General features: G+C 32.6%; 1 protein-coding gene across 1 annotated transcript; it reads left to right on the forward strand.

The window, feature by feature from the left end:
* The first annotated feature begins 307 nt into the window (after window positions 1–307).
* On the forward strand, window positions 308–19468 carry LOC118181998 (uncharacterized). Its single transcript, XM_035351251.2, has 4 exons — window positions 308–432; window positions 7136–7813; window positions 16323–16471; window positions 19136–19468. The coding sequence occupies exons 2-4, from the start codon at window positions 7155–7157 to the stop codon at window positions 19276–19278; spliced, it is 951 nt and encodes a 316-aa protein (XP_035207142.1). The 5' UTR covers window positions 308–432; window positions 7136–7154; the 3' UTR covers window positions 19279–19468.
* Window positions 19469–22098: the final 2630 nt, after the last annotated feature.

Consider the following 22098-nt stretch of genomic DNA (forward strand, 5'->3'; position numbering starts at 1 on the left):
TAGCATCATTTGTAATTATTTCATGTTCGTTCCAACTTTCATTTTTTTCCCCGGGGAACTTAGCTGAGATAATGGCAGATCCCAAAAATACAGTTAAAAAGCGAGCATGGTATTCTTTCAAGTCTGACATAACCCACAGTTTTAATGATGTTTCATTGTGAGAAGCCTCCCTTTTGTTCCGCCTACTGAAATTTATGTAAGCAAAGAATGCCTTCAAGTGTTTCAGTCAGAATTTCAAGCGCAGAATACCCAAAGGAACTAGGGTTAGAATTGAAACAGTGATCATCCTTCTCAGGATTAAGTGTTTATCAGTTATACTTCTACTTAGGTGGGAATATCAGCATCTGTCAATGTTAATGTTGTTTGAGATATAAATGATTTCGTTTGCATTATTCTTCCCAATTGAATTCTAAATTGTCTTTTGTCCTAGCGGTAAGTCTTTCTGTATGTTACATATCTTCTTTGTTATTTTTTTATTTTAAGGCCTGATTTTATTAACTACTGCATTCATTTTAATGCCTTTGAATAAATAATCAAACTAACAAAGACGGAATGTTACCTTTACCTTTTTGTTCACTTTTAGACTTGTACAACATATTTTGCTTATATCATATAAGATGCAATACTTAACATCTTTGTAAAACAGCTAGAAAATTTGGTATGTCAAAATCTAGTCGAGAGAAAATGGTTTTTACAAGAAAAATAAAGCCTTTGCACATGTAATTTTAACAAAATTAACTGAAATTTAATAAATATTCGTTAATAACAGCCAAAAATTTTCTCTTGCCTCTTCAACAAACTATCATTTCTCTCGAAAAATTCATTAATAACCTCACATTAATAAAATATTTCATCTCCTCTGACAATACTCCTTTAAAGCCAAAATGGGAGGGGGTGAAATATTTCATCTTAATCTTCATTAAAGTTCTTTAGCTTTTGGAGAATGTCACGATAGTAAATTCTAAATGAGTTAATGAAAGATTTACGTGTTGGGTTACCTAGTTTCTGAAGTAACTCTTCAAAATCTTCATTAAGATCTTTGAAAGATTACAATGCCCGTAATTCGGGCACTTAATCTATGCTATAAATATAGTAAAACGAAGTTCAGAAATATGTGGACTCTTAGGTATTCTTTAATCCTTACACATTTGAACAGATTTCTCACTAGTCTGACCGATTTCAATAAATAAAGTAAAAAAAAATGAAAGAAATAAAATGAACTACCAAACTTACTGTCATGAGTATAAATTCATTGCATTTAATTCAGAGTTACTGAGTTACTTGAGCATTTAATTCTGATTCTGAGTTACTGTATTTTTTTCATCGTAACGAGAAACACAAAGCTAACAACAGAACATTATATGAAACAATCTCGTACTTCAGGATGCGGAATTATTATCTTTAGGACATTATATATATATATATTATTTAATAATACATATATGTTTTAATTATCTACATTTTTAAAATTTGTCTCAAGCTTGGTATAATTCAGCATTTTCTCTTCTACAGGCGAGCTTTATAATACCCTTTGCAATATATACACAAAGAATCAGGCGAATAAGAAGTTTCTCGGTCTTTTTTCACCACTTTGCATCAAGCACAAGTTTTTTTTTTTTTTTTTTTTTTTCGTGTAACGTTTTAGATTAGTGTTGAGATGGAACATCTCATGACACTCTTGGTTTACTAGGAAATTATTCTTTTATGCTTAATAATATAGGCATCTGGCAATATTTTAAATCATTTTGAAGTGTATTTGAAAACCGCAAGAATTATTTTTAGTTGTGTGTTTATCAGGTGGGACAAAACATTACACAGTTTTTTTACTAAGATATTAATACTATTTTGAGTTATAGTTGAGAACTGCAAGAATTATTTTTATTTTATTTCCTGTTTGATTCACACAAAATATGTACTTAGTATTGCAATAAATATGCAGTAGGAATAATAAAGAAAGTTTTCCAACTTTCTTTATTATGCTTACTTCCTTCCATATTATGAAGTAGGAATAAAGAATGAAAAAATGTTGTTTTCGGGCTTACTAAAAATATTTCAAAAGAGTTAAGTGAAAGAGAACTACGCACTAGTTGAGCATATCCATACTGAGAAAAAACAATAGATTCTCTCATCTTTCTTTAATTTATGTCACCAGTGTTAGGATCTGGTTAGCGACACTGGCTGCCGTATCGAAGGCAAGGTTGTTTGTAAGTGTAAAGTATTTGTGTGACATGGAAGTACTTAAAATACTGCCCATCAATTGTTTTTTTGCAAATATTTTTTATAAAAAATTAATCAAAGCTCAATTTATCATTTCTCTTTCTTTTCCGTTATGAGCAATAAGATCATGAAAATTTCTGTGGGTATTATTTCAATTGTATTTAGTGTTTTTCCAATGCTATATAACAACAACGTTATTCTATTGAAGTACTGTTACAGCATACACGTAATTATAGTCAAATTTCGTAGAAGTCTCATAAATAATACTCTTAAAGAACAAACAAAAGGCGTATTTTAGTTATATATTTTATTTAACAAAAATAAGTATCATGATTACAACAAGAATCACAATCAATAAATATATTACCTCAACAATAACTGCAATTAATACGAAAAACATTATTTCATTAGGAGAAAAGGAATTAGTAAGCTATTTTGGAGCTTTCATTTCTGACTATCTTTTTCAATAGTGCTGTTGTGTTTATCTGAGTTCAGTATATAAATTTTCTTCAGTATTATTAGACTTATATTTTGAGTTCAGAAATTTCATTGACGAAAACCTCGATTTGTAGATCGAAGGAATTAAAAACATTGAAAGCAACTTTCTTAATATTGAAAACAGTTTCATAAAATAGTTTTCCTTTAACAATTGTATTAGTATTTTCATTACTGATTTATTTTTTCAAATTAATTTTGCGTTGAAGCTATAATACTTTATTTTTGAAACTATGCAAACCCAAATTGAGCAAATGCCAGTACATTGAGCAGAAAGTAGAAAGAACGTCTTCAATTATCAAAATACTTTCTTTTCGAAAACAGGTTGATTAAAATAACCACTATTCAAATTAATTAAAATAACCACTATTCAAATTAATTAAAATAACCACTATATTTATATCAGTACAGATACTTTTTAAAGCTTATATAAATATTAGACCATTTTTGTGATTTTCCTTCGTTATTATAAATGCTTTTATTTCTGGATTTGTAATTAATGTATGCATGAAAATTGAAACGTAATATGAAAACATTATTTTTTAATTTTCATGCAAGGATTAAATGGATGCAATTTTGCGTGAAATCATGCATTAAGACTAAAATATGAACATATAAATGAAAACTAAAGCATTTGTGTTCCAAAATATTGAAATATATATAAAAATAAAGTTAATTTGCATTAACAATGCCCGATCATGCTCACTTACAAGTGCCTATATTTTAATTCGCATTATGAAAATAGTTTTAAGTTTAAAAAAATAAACAAATTATATAAGAAAAAATTGTTAATAATAATTAATTCAGGAATTGTCTAGTCAGCAATCGGATTAAATTTATTAAAGTACAAAATTATTAAATGTGCAACGTTTCCACCGTGTACACATTCTAAGCCAAAACATATGACGTGCATTAGATCTTCCTTCATACAATAGCGGTTAAGTCATAGATAGATAACCCTCGTGAGCTTTACCATATAACGAGTAACTAAACTGGAGTTAAAAGCATAAGGAAATGCACCATCCACTATACACTTTTCAGAATATTTTAACTTAATCGTACATACATTAAAGCCATTCCGCAAGATAAATATATATAAGAAATAAAGGAATAAAAATCAAAAATCAAAAATAAACACTCACAAACATACCCAAGTTCAAACTCGTATGTACACTGTTCGACGCTGAAAATGCAACACCAAGAAGGAGTGGCCAGAAAGTTATGAAACTCGGCAAACAGAGAGAGACAGCAGCGAACAATAAGTGATCTTTATTTCGAAATGGTATGCATAATACAGAGAGAAAACAGTGTTTGCTCAGTAGGTTGTAGGACTAGCTTGAAGGGCGATACACTAAGCAATACGTCTAGGTACAGAGTAATGAGACTACGAAGGTTGCCCTGAGGAATGGCTCGAATTAACGAATAACTACGAAGGTTGGCCTGAATTAATTATTATTAACAATTTTTTCTTATATAATTTGTTTATTTTTGCCCTTTGTCAGCACGCCTCATCTGAAACTAGGAGAGTGTCACATCATCCGCATATCATTGGGCCGTCACAGTGCTCTGAATACGAACTAGAGGTGACCTGGAATCGTACGCAATTGCGCCCCAAACCATGATGCTGCGTTGTCGCGAGGTGGGACGTTCCACAGTTGCTACCGGATTGGATCTGCTCCATATCGAAGCTACACTTGTACGCGGCGACTATCATTGGAGAAACAGAAGCGTGACTCATCTGAGAACACGATCCTGTGCCATTCTGTAGTCCATATCGCTCAAGCTCGGCACCATTGCAGACGTCGGCGTCTACGATGTGGGGTCAATGGCAGTCTTCTTAAGGGACGCCAAGAGTACAGGCCACTAGCCACAAATCGACGGCAAATGGTTCGGTTAGAGGTAGACGTGTCTTGCGGGTGCGGCACCGCTTGTCGGCGGATGTGTCCATCCACGCATGCTGACGTCACTCTGGCCTCAACGGCACCCCTTCGAACTTGCCACATTTCCTTGTTCCAGCCATCGTTGCCATAGCCCGTGCACTGTGGACGCGTTCAGGTGTGCGTTAACTTATATTTGCAGTATCGACCATCTTGCCCTTCTCATTCCGATCACCATGCCCCTCATAAAATCGTCTGTTTGCTGGAAGTGCCTCCATTGACGATGGCCTGGCATTCTCTGCTATTACAAGCGTCATCTAAGACAAAAACAAATTTTCTACCAGAATTTCCTTAGCAGAAATAATGGCACAAAATTGAGCATTCTTCAGATCCTTCCCTTATATCTTCTTCAAAGTGAGCTGGAGAGCTACGCATTTCACTTGATTTGCATAACGCGGTGACATGCGTCTACCATGAAATTTGCATAATTCTCGGGCCACTCCTTCTTAGTGTTGCATTTTCAATGTCGAGTAGTGTAAGTTTAAGAAAAATACAATTGCCAAATATGACAGCAGCTATCATACCGTCGCTTGCCGATGAGGCTCTACTAAGCCATAAACAAAATAAAAGCATGCATTACATGAGTAGATAAAATTAATAAAACTAATCCGAAAATAAATTTCCATTGCCAAAAAAGAATGTCCAGTACCGTTCCAGTCGCACATACAAATTTGTTTACATCCACATAATAGTTTCCGAAATAGAGCTTTAAATTTTCCTTTCATGAAATGTAGTAATGAAAAATCTGCTTGGAAGTTGTTATATGAACGTAAGGAATTTAGTATATAAGACTGGAACTATATTGGATATTTTTTTTCAGACTGGAACATCATTTTCGGATTTATTTATGTTAATTTTGAATTTAATTAAGCGGCGTATGACGGTTAGAATTGTACTGTCGTATTTTGAAATAGTGTTTTTCCGTAGACTAATACAGTAGTTGGAAATTTGAAATTAAGAAAGTTTTTTTTAAGTTATTGTTAAATACCATTTGAAATGCCTATAATATTTGTTTGATTAAGTAAAGTTTTTCTGAAGGGCTTATAGTGTGAGAGTGCACATTCTTACACCTCGATCGCCAACTGTTTAAAATTAAGATCTAATATCATGTCTTATATTTTGGTTTAGAATATACGCTCGGTCGAAATCATGCTTACTTAACACTTTGGTACTGTAATAAGCTTAATCCGATAGCTGGCGAGACATTGTTTAATTTGTTTATGATTAACAATTTATATTTTGAAATCGTTCATTTTTAAATATTCAAAAATTTAAAAGCTTGAGGCACTTATAAGTTTAACATGATCCTAGGCTAGCTTGTGAAAATAATTTTTATTTTTTTCTATACATTTTCATACTTTTTAGATGAAATATTTTAAACTTTTTCATGCGTAGATGTTATCGACACATTTATTGCTGCATTTTGCACACGCTGCGTGTTTTTTTTAAAGTACTGTTGTTTTAATTTAATTTTATCCAGCTAGGTTTTGACTGTTTAAGGCAAAAATGGAAAAAAATAATAATACTGATTTTTCAATTAAGAAAGTAATTTCTTTAAATTTTTTATTTTAATTTTAAGTTGCGGAAGAATAAAGAGAGAAATTCGAAAATAATTTATTAACAGTCTGTAAAAACTAATTGACAGGGAAAACAGGAGAAAATTCAAGAAATGGAACATAATAAGTTAAAAGCAAAAACGGTTACCTATTTATCAAAAATGTTTACCTATGTCTGTATATATCTGAGTTTAGTATCTTTATATATGTATCTGTGTTTAGTATCTGTATATATGTATATAGGATAGCTTTAATATCTTTATAATAACGTATCTGTGTAAATTGTATTAACCATTTTGAAGTTGTCTGAACATATCGCATGTCCTCCTACCCTGCTAGACCACTTGGCCAACAAGTTTCCATCTTTAGATACTCATACTGGCGGATACTGCTGGCAAATCATGCTGGCGGATTTGACACAAGCGTAAAGTTCTAACATATTTCTGATAATGGGGCTTTTGGCCGAAAAGCTAAGTAAACCCAGTAGATGGCTGCTCTATTATCAATGGAAAAGAAAAGAAAAGAAAATTATTACACACACACACACATATACTATATGTTACATACATACAATGTACACGTATGAATGAAATTAAATTTTTTTTTTTTGTTTTCGGCCACAAAACTTGAAAATTTGCTAAGGTTAAATGCTTTTTTTATTTTTATAACTTAATTAATTAGGGTGGTGGTCTAATTAATAACTTGTACATTTAGGAAAAACTATTACAGATATTTTTAATATTTAGCAAAACTCAGCGAAAGGTAGCATTTAAAAATTTAACCGTAATTATGAAAAATGATATTCCAATTGTTTTAATGTAAACAAATTCATCATACCTGCAGAAAGGTATTAATCGCACATTTTGTTTTAATGTGAATACTTCGTTTTAAAAGGCAACACTGATATTTCTGTCTTATTTTCTTCTTCAGGTCGGGAAAGCCATTCAGTATGTGGTTTTTGACATTTTTCGGAATATTTGGTACAGCATCTGTAATCTTAGCTGATGTGCCGAAATGTCCACCTAGCCAGAACTTTTATCCATGTTTCTGTACCAATGACGGCTTGCTTACCTCTATTGATTGTGAAGGACTGGGCAGTCTACAAAAGATAAGCGATGTCATGAAAAACATCAAAGGACAAAATCTTTCATTCGCATTCTGGAAATCCAACCTTGGAGATATACCATCTAATTTCTTCGAAGGTTTCCAGTCCGTAAATCTTCATTTCGAAAATTGTAAGATAGGATCTTTCGGTGACAGGCCTTTCACCGGCTTGGAAAATTCTTTGAAAAACATATATGTATATGGAAGTGTTGACAAAAGAAAGAAAGATTTAGAAACCTTTCCTCTTGGCCATCTTAAAAAGTTGAAGGATTTATACTTTGAAGCAAATGACATAAAAAGGCTTGGCAATGACTGGTTTGAAGGAGGACCTGTGTCTTTGGAGCAGTTGATGTTAGAAGCAAATGATATAGAAGAGCTTGGAGACAAAGCTTTTGCTTCTTTGGTTAATATGAAACAAATATGGCTGGGTGATAATAGGTTTAAGAAAGTAGCTAGATCCATGTTCCCGAATCCTGCTAACAAACTGGAACTTCTAGAAATGAGGTACGTACTGCATAAGAGAAAAATTTAAATAAGAAGAAATATTTTTATGTTTTCACTCTATAATTATCTATCACATAGAATCAAATCTATTTACATCCATTAAATCCAGTTGCTTCTATATGTTAAATCTATGCGACTATATCAAAGATATTCTTTCTATTCTTTCTTACTGTATAAGGTATTTCTACCACTTCCCTAGAGTGCCTTCGTGGTGTAACGGTAGCACGCTTGCCGGTATTCCAGAGGTCCGTAGTTCGATTCCCGGCGAAGGCGGTTGCATATTTTTCATCTTTCTGCTTCCAAATAACCTAATGACTCTACAACTGGATTTTTAATTCACCATTAAATGTGTTTCCCTAATGCATTTTGTTATTGGTAAAAATAATAGTAATTGAAAAAGAATAATACTTATAGGAAAAGAATAATACTTATAGGAAAAGAATAATACTTATAGGAAAAGAATAATACTTATCTAAAAGTAATTTCAAATTATTGTATGAACCTGCTATTTTTATATAAGTATTTTATAAGGCCTTTTTATTTAACTAACCAGTTAGCTCTTTAATGTACTTTTTTATCCACTTCTTTTTGTTTTTACCTCTTTACTCCCGACAAATATAAAGATATGATTATATACCGTGCCCGCAAAAGTCCTTATCTGGTCTTTATTTTCGCAACCATTGGTCTTAGACATATACACCAATTTCAGAAAACGTTTTAAATTACGCAGAGACTGATATAATTTTTATGTTGAAATTAAAAAGATTAAGACACAATAACACGCCGAATAAAACGCTGATTTTTGTTGTTTGACTTCTGAATTAAAAAGATTACTTTGCATAAAATACGAAATTTTACTTTTTATACGTTCCTTTAGTCCCTATACTTATAACAAGGGAAATTTATACTCGTTAAAAAAATAAAACACTAAAGTTTGATTCCCGTACGACAAAAGCTGATCGATATGTAATTTCAAAATTTGCGATATTTGGTGTCATTTTCAGTTTGCAATGAGATTAATAAATAAATTAGAATAATTCGTTATTGATTCCCACCTCCCCTTAGATACCATTCAATGAGATTCTTTTGTGATTTACTACTGTATTTATTTAAAATTTTGTTACATTTTGTATGCCGAAATTAATTTATGAGTTTTTAAAGTCTAAAAAAACGTTATTAATGTTTTGATAAAGCTTTATTTACTTTAAAATTATAATTCGATAATCGTAAACAAATTCATTAAAGCCCAAATATTTTTCATTTTTAATTTATGTAAATAATATAACGAGTGGCTATGTGCCGTTACTGAAGCTTATTAATGTTTTCTGGACACCGAATAATATAAGATTCCGTGAAGATTTTCAATTTGAAAAAAGTTATATTGATCAATATTTATTCATAGTTATCTCCAAAGAAATGCGCATCATATAATCTCTTAACATCAGAAACCTTTTTCAAAATGACATTTTTATTTTAGATACGTTGTGAGTTTTATTTAATTTACATAACCATTTATTTTGTTCTGAATCTTCACTGTCACTTCTTTTCCGTTTTCCCTCCAAGAATGTGGAGGGATGTTTAGTGGAGTTTTAGGACTATTAAGTCAGAGCGTGTTCCGCGGCTTGAAGGCTGGCGTTACATTATTTCTTGCCGATAGTTAAATTCACGCTGGTGAAGCTCAGAGCCAACTTCGCGTAAATTAATCTGTGTAGCCTTTGGCTATTAGCTATTTAAATTTCTACTTTGCGTTCTCTCCCTAAGTGCTGACGGATTTTTATAAGCACCAGGAATGCCTTCTTTTAACTTACTGAGTTTAAAATATAAGGGTCTATTACGCCCTTTGCAAGTTTCTGTTCTTACTTTTTAGACTAAGCGATACGTCCTTAATGTCTGTCAAAAAGTTAGTCACATTTTACAATAGGAAAAGACTTCAGACCTTATAGTGGCGCCAGAACAAATAGCGGATCATGTCGCAAGGAAGTTCAGCTTTTAGTCTGATCCTTCAAAGTTCTGAACTCCACCGGGACCAGTTAGTCCCATGGAGGGATTTGGCTTCGTCGTAGACACAATGCGGGCATAAATGATACCCGTAGTGACTTTTGATGGAAGAAGTTCGCTAATCACTTTTTTTGAACACCTATATTTGCATTGTTTACATTATCCGGGACCAGAAGTTCAAACGTTTACGATAGCAACCGCGGCATTAAGAGGACAGGCACTGAATTGTTACAAATGCATTGGCAAATTATTATTAGGCGAACCAGGTTAACGTAAATTCAAGATTTCTTTGAGTTAAGAAATCCGAGCACTCTCCAGAGTTTGTTTGATCTCGCGGTAAAGTTTGAAAGCAGGAGGGTTGCTGAAAGCTTGCAGCAGAATATGGCCAGAGATCGAATGGGCAATTTAATGGATCAAACCCATAAGGCAGGCCACGGTTTAATAGAAATAAACGTTTTGAAATGAGAGAAAAATTTTCAACTGCGAATGGTGATCGCCAAGAGAAAGGGCAAAAGAGGAAACAGGGGGAAAAAAGCAAGCATAATTTAAACAAATCAGGGGTGCTGAAATAAAAGGGTACAGTAACCCGGGAGACAAGAAAATCCCTCTAGAATTCAATTAAATACGGTAGTAATAAAAACTTTGGCTCTGCCTGTAATATAAATGTTGTTAAATAATGTTTCAGAGAAAGAGAACTGTTATACACCAGGGCTCTGTGCAATTTCCTAGCGGAGAATTGTTTCCGGGAATACTTCAAAAGGTATAGGAAGTTTCAGATTGCGGGGCAAAAGTTACTGCCGCCCAAGGCAAGCAGTGAGTGAGTGAGTGAGTGAGTGCACCGCTATGATGGCTTCCGACCACGAACATGAACCAAACGGAATTATATACCATCACGGCAGGAAAGACTCCAGAGTAACAAGGTTGAATATTATAAACTAATAATAGTTTTTACATATTGTTAACTGCAAGGCACTAAGCGTTATTCTGGTTATCTGCTTTAAGTTCTGAACTTTTGAAACATTATAATATTATCCACGGTTGTTTCTGCTTAGGCAGTGTTCTGAGATTTTCTCTATTTTATCAAGTGCTATTCTGTTTTTGAGTGTGTTAGTCGTCCACATTGCCCAGGCACAGTCCGCTGGTTTCTTCAAGTGCCAGGTTCTTGTATGTACACAATGGAAGTAATAATGGTCCGTGTCGCCTTCCTCTCCGCATTCGCAGAAAGGAGTATCCCTAAGTCTGAATCAAGGCAAGCAGTATACATGCTTAGGAAATGTCACACGTGAAAAAAAGAACGAGCAGCAGAAGATAGGGCTTTTTCGTTGTAAAAATCTACAGGCCTCGGTAATTTTAGGGAGGGATTTGTTAAAGGTGGAATAAATTTTCAGTAAGCCACAGTGCAGCTGGAGATGAAGGAACTGGGGGAAAAAGAAGCACACCCTCCGAAAATTAACTTAACTCACCTACAGACTGAAGATAAAAACAAGTTGGAACACTTAGTAAATCATTTATTTAAATTATTTATCGAGAATCCATTCCAAACTCAAATTGTGAGCCACAGCATTGACAATGGAAATACTCCCCCCACCCGTAATCGCAGGGGGTGCCTCAGATTACGCAGTTGGCGCTGTGCTCAAAATGGGTCGTTTGTATTCCAGTAAAACTTTATCTCCATAACTTATTATATGGGCCCTTAAATTGCAAGAATTTAATCTGATTATTAAACAAACGCCAAAAAAAGAAAATGCAATGGCTGATGATTTATCAAGAATAAAATTAGATAAAGAGGGGAACAGACTCCAGTGTGCTATGTTAACCGCTAAAATTCTTGAATGTTGTGAGAATGTTACTTCTGAATTACAAACGGACACCGAATTTAAAAATATTTATGCCTAGTTAGAAGATCCTGACCATTTAGAGCATCAGGACATTACGACTATTAAACAGAGCCGCGAACTATGAGATCATTGATAATCTCTTGTTTTATGCAAAAACAACTAACGAAAATAATGAATTAAAACTGGTTATTCCGGCTAGTTTAAAGTTGAGCATTTCGCAGAAATTGCATGATTGACAACGTCGGGCCATCTTGGCATAAGAAAAGTGGTACTGCATCAGTTTCTAAATCAGTATATCAAGGCATGCCATATTTACCAATTAGATAACGATGTTAATTATTGCATGGCTGGGTATCTAAATAGCATAAAAGCCACTTTACCAAATTAATTATTAGGAACTGACTTATTAATCTAGTACCCATGTAGTGAAGCAATACAAATAGATAGTTCCTCGTTATCGTGAACCCTTTTTCAAAGTGGGTAGAAATTCCGAAGGTTTTCCTCAAAAGAACCTTCGGAAAAATGCTTTTTCAAATACATATGTATTAAAATATAGAACACCATTAAAAGTAATTTTGGATAACGAAAAACAATTCGATAATCAAATATTCGAGGGACTATGCACAGGGCTTGGCAGGTGGTATTGAAAATTGTTACTTTATCGGCCCCAGTGAAACATAGCACAACAGGTAAATAAGAATATAGTTAAGATTATACTTAGCTATGTAAAAAATCTATCACATGTGCTGGGATTACTACTTCAGAGAATTAGCATTTGCTTTGAAGACGGCTAAATAAGGTACTATAGGGAAAACGCAGCAGAACTGTTTCTTAGAAGAAAATTCCTTACTTCTTTGCATAAACTATTTTTCATTCAAAAGAGGATTTAAAATGGCGGATATTCAAAAGTAAGTCGAAGAAGTTGTCCAGAGTTCGGATACTGCAAGAAGAAAGCAAAAATTATATTGTGATATAAAACGAAGGGAGGTTAATTTTAGAGGGAGAGAGAAAGTTAAATATTCTTTATCATGTCAACTGAAGATAAAATCGGAAAATGTTGCCCAAAATTTGAAGGCTCATCTGTAATTGAACGCATCAAGGAAGCGGTAATTTACTTTATAAAAGGAAATGTGGAAGAGCTGGTTGCAAATACTGATCATTTGAACTATGGACGAAATGACATGCCTCTTTTAAGAGATATTTTGCTAAGAGATATTTTGCTGGAATCACAGGCTAGCGGAAAGGCAGTGCCACCAAGGGAGGTTACAAAACTTCCATCTACATCGGAAGCGCAAATTTTTGGAAGAAAAAAAAACAGAATACCACAAATAAGGGAGAAGAGAAGAAAAAAGCTGGTGGTTGAAGATTCAAGAGGAAATGAACCCGAGAAGAAAGAGGGGCTAGACTCAAGAACCAACAGAGTGCTAAAGAGGGAGCGTAAAGTAAGACGATCTGTGGGATCCGGAGCGCAACCAACGGACCAGCGCCAGGTGAGAGATTAATGCAAATGGCTCCAAGTTCCGAATCCAAATGTCACTGACGGCTCTTCACGGCAAGCTGTATGGCCGAAACGCCAGGCAGAATAAGCTTCATAGCAACGGAAGAAAATTTATAGCAACCATGCTACGGCTCCAATTAACCAACAAACTAGGAAGCGGGCTCTGTAAGCAGTTCCCTCAACGACAAAATAAGTTCAAGAGGTACCAGGAGAGGGCTCCGAAAAGAAAATTACCAGTCCAGGCAGTAGGTGAACCATATCCCAGGAGACGAATTCGAGTGCAGCGGGCGAGTATTTCCCCATCATTTTGAAGGAATTCATCGCCAAGAGGATGAATAACCACCAGAGAAGCAAAAACTAAGTGAAATTTATTTTCTACGCATATTCGGCTTTTGTTTTATATCTAAAAGTGCCCAACGGTTGCTATTAAGTTTTACCTCAAGCAAGCTCATTTCAGTTTTGTTGCACAGCAAGAAGCTTTTGACCTTTAATTAGGCATTTAAGCGCAATGATTTTACGTTTAATCTAAAAATAGAAATTTTGATTTCAGTCCAAGAGACTAATTTTTGAGGAAGTTTGCGAAATTATCAAAAAACTTTGAGCAACTCATGGGCATGTGCTGTAAAGTGCAAACTGTGTAGAATTTTCTCAATGTGATGTATTGTCAATGTTGTATGAAGCATGTTTAACAGTTTAGTATTGCAAGAGTAAATCTGTGCGTTAAAGTAAAAGTACACGCTTGCATAATTGGAAACGATGAATTCTTGAAGTATGAATGAAATGTTTAAAGGTAAGCTAACAAAGTAGGATTAAACTCAGTTAAAGCAAATGCTAGTTATACGCATGTAATTAAAAGTTGAGCTGTCCAGGCAATACAAAAGTTGAATGAACTATTTTGATTAGCACATTAGGAATAATTTTGAATTTACGGTGTTTTTGAAGTCCAGTGTGTCTAAGTTTCTAACATGTAGGATTTCGATTAGGTGGTAATGCAGAAATAGTTATATACAAATGACATATGTTCGTATATTTAGTACATTTTACTGGAGAGCAGAGAGGAATGAAAAATTAATTAGGTGGTAGTGCAGAAATACTTGTACAAATGAAAATGTGCAGTGCCGTGAAAAATGTGCAGTGCCGTTCGAACTCTGGACCTCGCGAATACGCTTCAAGAGTCTTTCCAGTTATACCTCTAAGGCATGCGGTAAGAAGGGAGAAAATACCTTATATATGTTACGGTGAAACACCGAAATCTAGAGAATGTCGACTTTCACCGGTGAATATCAACATTCACATAGTCTCTTGGTGTATGTCCGAAATATTTTCCAAATACTCTTATTTCTGACTTAACCGGTCAATGTCGACATTCACCATGTACTAATGGTGAATGTTGAACATATAACAATATTATATTTTCTTCTCCGTAATTCAGTAGCGAATAAACGCACTTGAAACTTGAAATAAGAACTTAAGAACATGAGAACCTAAAACACACAATACATTCAAAATTAAAAAGGAAAATAATAGAAGTTAAAAACTTACTTAATTATACAGTACGTTCTAAATGAGAAAATAAAATAACAGTAATAAAAAACTTACTAAATTATGTGATTCAAATCTTATTTATTGCAACCACTTAAACTATTATGGCACTTTATGACCTCTCTTTTCGACTTTCACCAGAGCATATCTGTGATTGTCGACATACACCGGTGAGGATCCGAATATACGAGAATGTAGTGAATATTCGGTCTTTCACCGACGTATTTGGTGAATGTTGATATTCTCCGGTGAAAGTCGACATTCTCCAATTTCGGTCTTTCACGGTAACATATGTACTTCGCCAAATCCTGATGGTGACGAATAATTGCCTACTACTTCGTGTGCCACTTGTCGAATTATTAGGTTTTTATCGATGCAGACACGCGAAAAATGTGCAGTATCTTCGCTGGGATTTAAACTCCGGGCTTCCTGAATATGTTTTGAGTATGCTTCCATGAAGGCATGTGGAAAGGAAGGAGAAAATACCTTATAAATGCTTAACAGATATACTAAAATAGGATATACTAAAATATGCAATACAAAATAACCTCTTAATGTTCCAGTAAATTTAATATTAAATATATGAATTTATATTTTCTTAATTTTATTATACGAAACAAATTTTAAAGAGACGGAACAAATATTGTTCCGTTCTGTTGTGGAAGAATCGTCAATAACTATCATTATCTAAAAAAGTGAGAAATATCTTTGATCGTATGTAGTTTTGACGCAGGCTGAATAGCATAAGATGTTTTTTTACTATCTACTATGTGATTCATTTTGTTTGTTTGCTTTATCAGTTTAAATATTCATTATTATTGCTAAGGATCAGAATTTATAATTTAATTCTGATCCATAGCAATGATTGACAAATTCAGATCTTTTCAATACAGCCGCGGGTTTCAAAAAATTGCATTAAACCAGATTTTCATATATAAGATATCAAGAATTAAAGTTTAATTTTCTTTCTGCGTTTAAATTAAGGAATTAACATATCAGTTTACCGCACTTTTTTCTTTTAAGTTTTCAGATGTTAAATCACATGCTATCTGAAAATGTAGACAATAGAATGCTATACTTAAATGCGCATTTTAAATTCCGAAGACAGAGTTTACGTAGTAAATAATGAAAACTACTTTTTTTAAGTTTGTTTTGAATTTACTAAAACCAGAAGTATTTTACTGAAGTTAAGAGGATAAAAAGGAAATCGAGTATTAATCTTTTTAATACAACTGAAGAGCAAAATCATTTTAGCTTATTAAACAGTTTTTATGTTGTCTGTTATCTCATATTCAACAACATACTGGTAACACCGTCCAGAAAATCGGTTTTTATTCAGTTGAAAGCTGAATAATAATACATACAATATCAATTGTTTATCTAACGAGCTAATTTAATTTTTCGCATTGATATTCATGATTAACGTAGTATCATATCTTCGAAATAGTCTATCATTTCCTAATTTTCGTCCTGATGCGTCTATGTTTATCATGTATTAATAAACTACTATATAACCTAAAGGTTTAATATTTATTACCAAAGTTTTTGATAATAGTAATAAAAAAGTTTTACCTAAGTCTTAATTTTAGGCATTTAAGTATTGTTTAAGTACAGAATTAATTTATTTTAACAGCTTCAATGGAATCGAAGAATTGCCTGAAGACATGTTTGATGGCATGCCGCGCCTAACGAGTGTAAATGTTTCTGGAAATAAGTTGAAAACTGTTCCTGAAGCCACATGGGGCAAAATTTGGGATCAGTTGAATGAAGTATACCTTGAACGTAAGAAAATCAGATTTTAGTCCTCTTCGAGACCTCTGCTTAATTCATTCCGTTGTTATTATCGTATTATGACTCTCCTTATTTTAAGTTTTTGACTTAGTGTAGTTTTCGATTTAGCAAGTTTAGGAAACTAAACATTATATTTCTTTATGTTTTAACGAGTCTAATTTTTATATTTCATTTTTTAAACGGCATAAGTCAGATGATTAGATATGACTAGAAGCTTAATCCACGTGACTTGGTAACGCAATTAGAAAAATGGCATCTGGCAGTAACGCAGATTTGAGTAGTAGATAAAATATGTTCGTCATTGACACATAATTTTATGGACCAGTATACTCTTCCTATTTATCCCATATAGTTTTACATATATCTTCAGTCAGAACTACCAGTTTTCAGTTATATCTATTAAACTATTAATTAGTTTAATAGATGTGATCTCTCATTAGAAATAATTATTGTATACATTTGAGTTTATTTCCGATGGAGTTAAAATAATACATGCTAGGATAATTATTTTACTGTAAATAGTCATTGGTTAGTTTTCATCGGTATATACTTGATTTTACAGAATAAAAATATTAATCCTAATTTTCAAGCATTTGCTTTTAGACAGATGAACTTTCATCTCGAAAGACTTTTTAAGAGCAAGTGATTTGCGTATGTGCTGCATATTCGGAAAGCTACAAAGACATGCATTTAGCAGCTTCATTACACTTGCAGGTGTACAGCGCGTACAGAGCAATGTAGGAAATACTTCAAAATACTTCAGCGATTCTTTCCATTAAGGGGACTCATACACCTTAAAACCCATAAGGTGTTCGAATAGGTGACTGTTTCATGAATTGGAATAATATTTATTTTAAAAGCAATTACTACCAACTTTTTGCAGCTGACTACATAATGAAGCTGCTTTCTGAAATAGTAACCAGAAAGTTTGTGTTGCCACAAATATTTTTATAATTTAATCCGCTTTGTGACAACATTTTTCGTCATGTTTCCAACTTGCGCACACAGTTTCAAAGATTCTGCTTCATAATTTAATTCCATATTTAATATATAGCTTTTATAACATCTGGAAACTACTGTGAACCTAAAATTTAAAAATTTCATGTTAAATTTTTATTTTATTTTGAGTTTATAAAATGTATTTTATTAAAAAAAATTGTAGTGTTTTCGTCCATAAACTTTTTCAATATTAAAATATTCATCAGATTGTTGGTTCAGTTAGAAAATAGTGCCCATATAAAAAATTCCATCAAATTTTAAGTATGTACCATTAGCCATTTTTAAAATATCATGCGCGCAAGGTGGAAACATGGCGAAATATTTTGTCACAAAGAGGATTAAATTACAAAAATATTTGTGGCAACACAAACTTTCTGGTTACTAGTTTCCAAAGCAGCTATATCATGTAGTCAGCTGTAAAAAGTTGGAAGTAATTGCTTTTAAAATAAATAAAATATCCCAATTCTTGCAATAGTCACATATTCGAAGATCATGAGGCGTTTAAGGTGTATGAGTCCCCTTAAGCGGTGGAGAGTCCGCAATAAGTTTTACTATTTCGTTTACTTGTATTTGAGTTTTTAGCAGAGTAATGGTCTCTGAAAATCACGTACTTGAAAATGATTAGATGCTGTTTAAAAATTTGATTCTTCCAGTTAATTTAAATCATGACATCTTTGGAACTGATTGTTTTGAATTTTGAATCATGAACTATACTGAGCGCAGATTAAATTTTCATGTGCATAAGTACATGTACATTTTCATGTACTAATTTTAAATGAACACTTTCCACGTCGCAGTTGCAACTCACATAAAATTGCTGTAAAAGGTAAAGAAAGCGTAATTGTTGCATTTACAAGAGAAATTGTTCATAAACAAGATATTACACTTAGTTATGATTTACAATAAAAAAATAGTAACACCGCGTAGTCTCTTTTATATATACGCGGAAGCATTACTTCTTCCAAAATTCAGAAACAATAAATTTACACATACCTAGTTCTCGTTAATAATCGCTATATTGTGTATCTTTCTTTTGTATTAATTTGCATCGACGCTGATTTGACGTAGGCGTTAATTTAACGTTAATATTTCTTTCGCATTTTCAGCCTTTATCACTTCAGCAGTTTTGAAGGTGGTAACAAAACTAGCGCCATATTAGGCTTTTTTTTTTTTTTCTTCTTTTGCAGGTTTTCAGGGTAAAAAATGTTAAAAATCATGCCCTTTCAGCTTTTTTTTCTATTTTTCCTCTTCACTATAGTTGGTGACCGAGGGGGGGGAATGTTCCAAAAAAAGACTAGACAGAATCATTGGGCGGAAGTTGAGCGAATTTCAAATACAGCCAGGACTGGGACTTGAAGAATACAGCAATGATGAACGGAAGAGTGTGTCAGTATATTTTCTTTCTAACCGTTAAATCTTCATTGCTAGCGATGCTTTCTCAATCATACATCATTTATTACCTGTTAAGTATTCAAAAAGCTTATGGGAAATCTGTTTTCGTTTTCAGAGACATTTGCTTTGCAAATAAACTTTTGCCAGCGTTTTCGAAGTTTTTAATTATTTAACCATTTTCTTAGCTTTGAACTGTTTAGAAAGCACGTTTTTGGTCTGAAATATTCTGCTAAGTAATAAACTTTAAATTGTTTACATTTACAGGTAACTCCGGATTCGTTTGCGATGAAAGTATGAAATGGATCTATCAACGAAAGTTGCCGAAAATTTTGACTGGGCGCTGCACTGGAGGGAACAAGTTAAGCGGAAGAGACATCAAAAGTTTAACTCTTGCTGATTTTGACTAAACTAACAGAATGATTGGCCTTCGCCTTACCGCTTCTATAAACATCCGTTCCAGGCTATTTATTATTCTCAAATTTAAGAAACAATGATGTATTAAGCGTAATCCTTTACTCTGTAGAACATTGCTTTTCTGTAGTTTTCACATGTCGTTCGTGATTTGAATTTATTAAAGTATTTTCACCTTTCTTACAATATTAGACTTATATTTAAGTGGGTGTTATTAAAACACAATTTATTTGATCGTGGTACATAGCAGTTATTCGATCCATTTCGTTCAACACTATATCGCCTAATATTTAATTCACCCTATGAGATTCGTGCAATAAAGCAATGCAACTACTCTCCAGAGCTTTGAAACGAAATTCGTCTGAAGGTAGAAAAGGAACGCAGGATTTCGTTTCTGCTAGGGATACAAGGTAGGATGTTTTCGAAAGGGGGATATAAAAATAACATTTTTAAAAATACACTTATTTTATAAAAGATTTCAACTAATTTTTATGAATGAGATTTGCACATACCTGAACCTCTTTCTCCTTGCATACAGCTCTGCTTACTTACAGTGTTTAGTAATAAATACTGCTCTTTTCTTTTTTACATGCTGTTTGATATGCAAGTTACATACACGTTTTTATAAAACATACATTATTTTTCCCGTAGATTACAAAAGCCGTCTTATTATTTCAATGTGTTACACATATCAATACAATATTTAAGCATGTGAAACATTATTTAAAAGTTTATCCATTCTAGTTTGTTGCATATTTCTTGTTAGTAGCTTTTCAACGGTGGTCTCTAAGACACAACATTTCTTGGAACTTTCTATTATTCCACCTTTAAGTTCGAGAGTTCTTTTCAAAATATTTAATGCTTGTCGAGACTGTGCTGCTGTTGGTATACGATCCAGATTTCCGTCTTCGGACTCACATTAACTTCCATTATCTCTAAATCACTCTTTTCGTAGCAAGTTTGGTAGCAAGTTTCATCGATTTTCAAATATTCGAGTAAGCCCAAGTAGCACAGCAACGTCGTAACGACGTTGCAAACTCGTCGCAAAAACGTTGCAATATGTCGTCTTTAAGACGCCCAGATGTCCGCGAACATCCACTGTTTTGCAACCGTTGCAAAGACGTCTTTATTACGTCTTTGCAGATGAGGTTTTTGTCGCATAGATGTCGTTATTGCGTCTTTCGCAGGTGATATTTTGGTTGTAAAAGTATCGTACCACGACGTCTTAAAAACGCCTAAATATTCGCCAAATTCCACCTTTTTGCAACAGTTGTGAAAATGTCGTTATTATGTCATTGTGTTACATATTGATTTATGCAGAAAAATAAGGTTAATAATTAATATACTTTTCTTCTTTTTTCAAATTTTGTATTCCTTGTGTTTATCTAAAGTTTAAATATTTTATCATTTCCTGAAAACTGGAAGATAATAAAATTTTTTCTCTTTAGAATAAATATGCATAATTAATAATCGCCTTAATTATTTTCAGTATTTTAAACTACAGTTTTTAAATAACTTAAATTCGAAGTTATGATTATTGAAGATTTCATCATTTTTTTATCATTGAAGTGAGAGTAATTATGAAAGTAGTTATCATAAATATATAACATAAATAGTAGGTTTTAAATAAATAAAACTCAGTTAGACATAAATAAAAGGGAAGATATATATGTGGGTAAAAAAAGAGCTTTTCTGATAACAGCACTAAATCTTAGAGAATCATTGAAAATTTCCCATGTCATGATAAATTAGGAAGTGGTTCTTAAGGTAGCATAATCAGTATTTTACCTGAATTCAAGTATAAATTTATTCTCGTTTCATAGTAAAAAATATAACCATTAACTTCTATATCTCCAAAATATCTATTTTGAAACACTGTATAAAGTAGTTAATAAATGTGATCAAAACTATTTCATACAAAAATATCTCTAAATCTAATCACAAAAAAAACTTCCCATATTCATATCTAAAATGAAATAATAACCTAACAAACAACATACATGACAGCACTATTTAAAAAAAAAACATTAACTAGCAGTGTTTGAAAGCATAGATAAGCAGAAGGAAGGTAATGTAACTAAAATTTCCAATTAATAAAAAAAATATTCGTGTTTTTTAAATAGTAAGCAAGTAAAAGTGCAATAATTATGGATTGCAGTACTTACTAATAATGCTGATGTTTTTAACACCATTTTTTTCGATCATATGTTAACGTATTTACTTACTTTTAGTTTCTACATTTTAGAATAGTGGTAGATTACAATGATCCTTTCATGCACTTTATATAATCAATAAGTTTTCCTTTTGTTACTGTACAGAAATAATTTAAATAATATAGTATACAATAGTACGCTAAGTACGTTAAAATAAGCTCTTCGTTAAATAGCACACGATGAAACTTTTTGTTTCTATTTATTATGAATTTCTTTGTTATTACAAGCACATAAAAAGTAAGCGAAGAAATCAGAATATACTTAAATTTAATAAAAAATGAAACCTAATTTACAACATTTCATTTATTGAGATAATCTAATAAACATACATAACGGCAATATTTAAAAAAAAAACGCGAATTACACAGTGTTTGGAAGAATAGATACCAAACGAAAAGTAATAAAACTGCAATTTGCAATCAATAAAAATATTTAGTTTTTTTTAATATTACAGAATTAAATATCACATAATTATAAATTATAATATTTCATAGTAATGCTAATGTGTCCTTAACACTATTTTTTCGATCATACATTTCATACACTTTAAAATTATTAACCTTTTCTGCATACCATACAAAAGACAACATAATATACAATGTG

The sequence above is a fragment of the Stegodyphus dumicola genome, chromosome X2, assembly GCF_044657685.1.
Source record: "Stegodyphus dumicola isolate Sdum_Otavi_A_Nest chromosome X2, ASM4465768v1".
In the NCBI taxonomy this organism is placed as follows: Eukaryota; Metazoa; Arthropoda; class Arachnida; order Araneae; family Eresidae; genus Stegodyphus; species Stegodyphus dumicola.

What these genes read in the sequence shown, in the direction of transcription:
- LOC118181998 (XM_035351251.2), top strand. Translation starts at nt 7,155, where the DNA reads ATGTGGTTTTTGACATTTTTCGGAATATTTGGTACAGCATCTGTAATC. An exon ending in CTGGAACTTCTAGAAATGAG is followed by an intron (nt 7,814 to 16,322) that starts GTACGTACTGCA and finishes TTATTTTAACAG; the next exon opens with CTTCAATGGAATCGAAGAAT. An exon ending in GAATGAAGTATACCTTGAAC is followed by an intron (nt 16,472 to 19,135) that starts GTAAGAAAATCA and finishes TTACATTTACAG; the next exon opens with GTAACTCCGGATTCGTTTGC.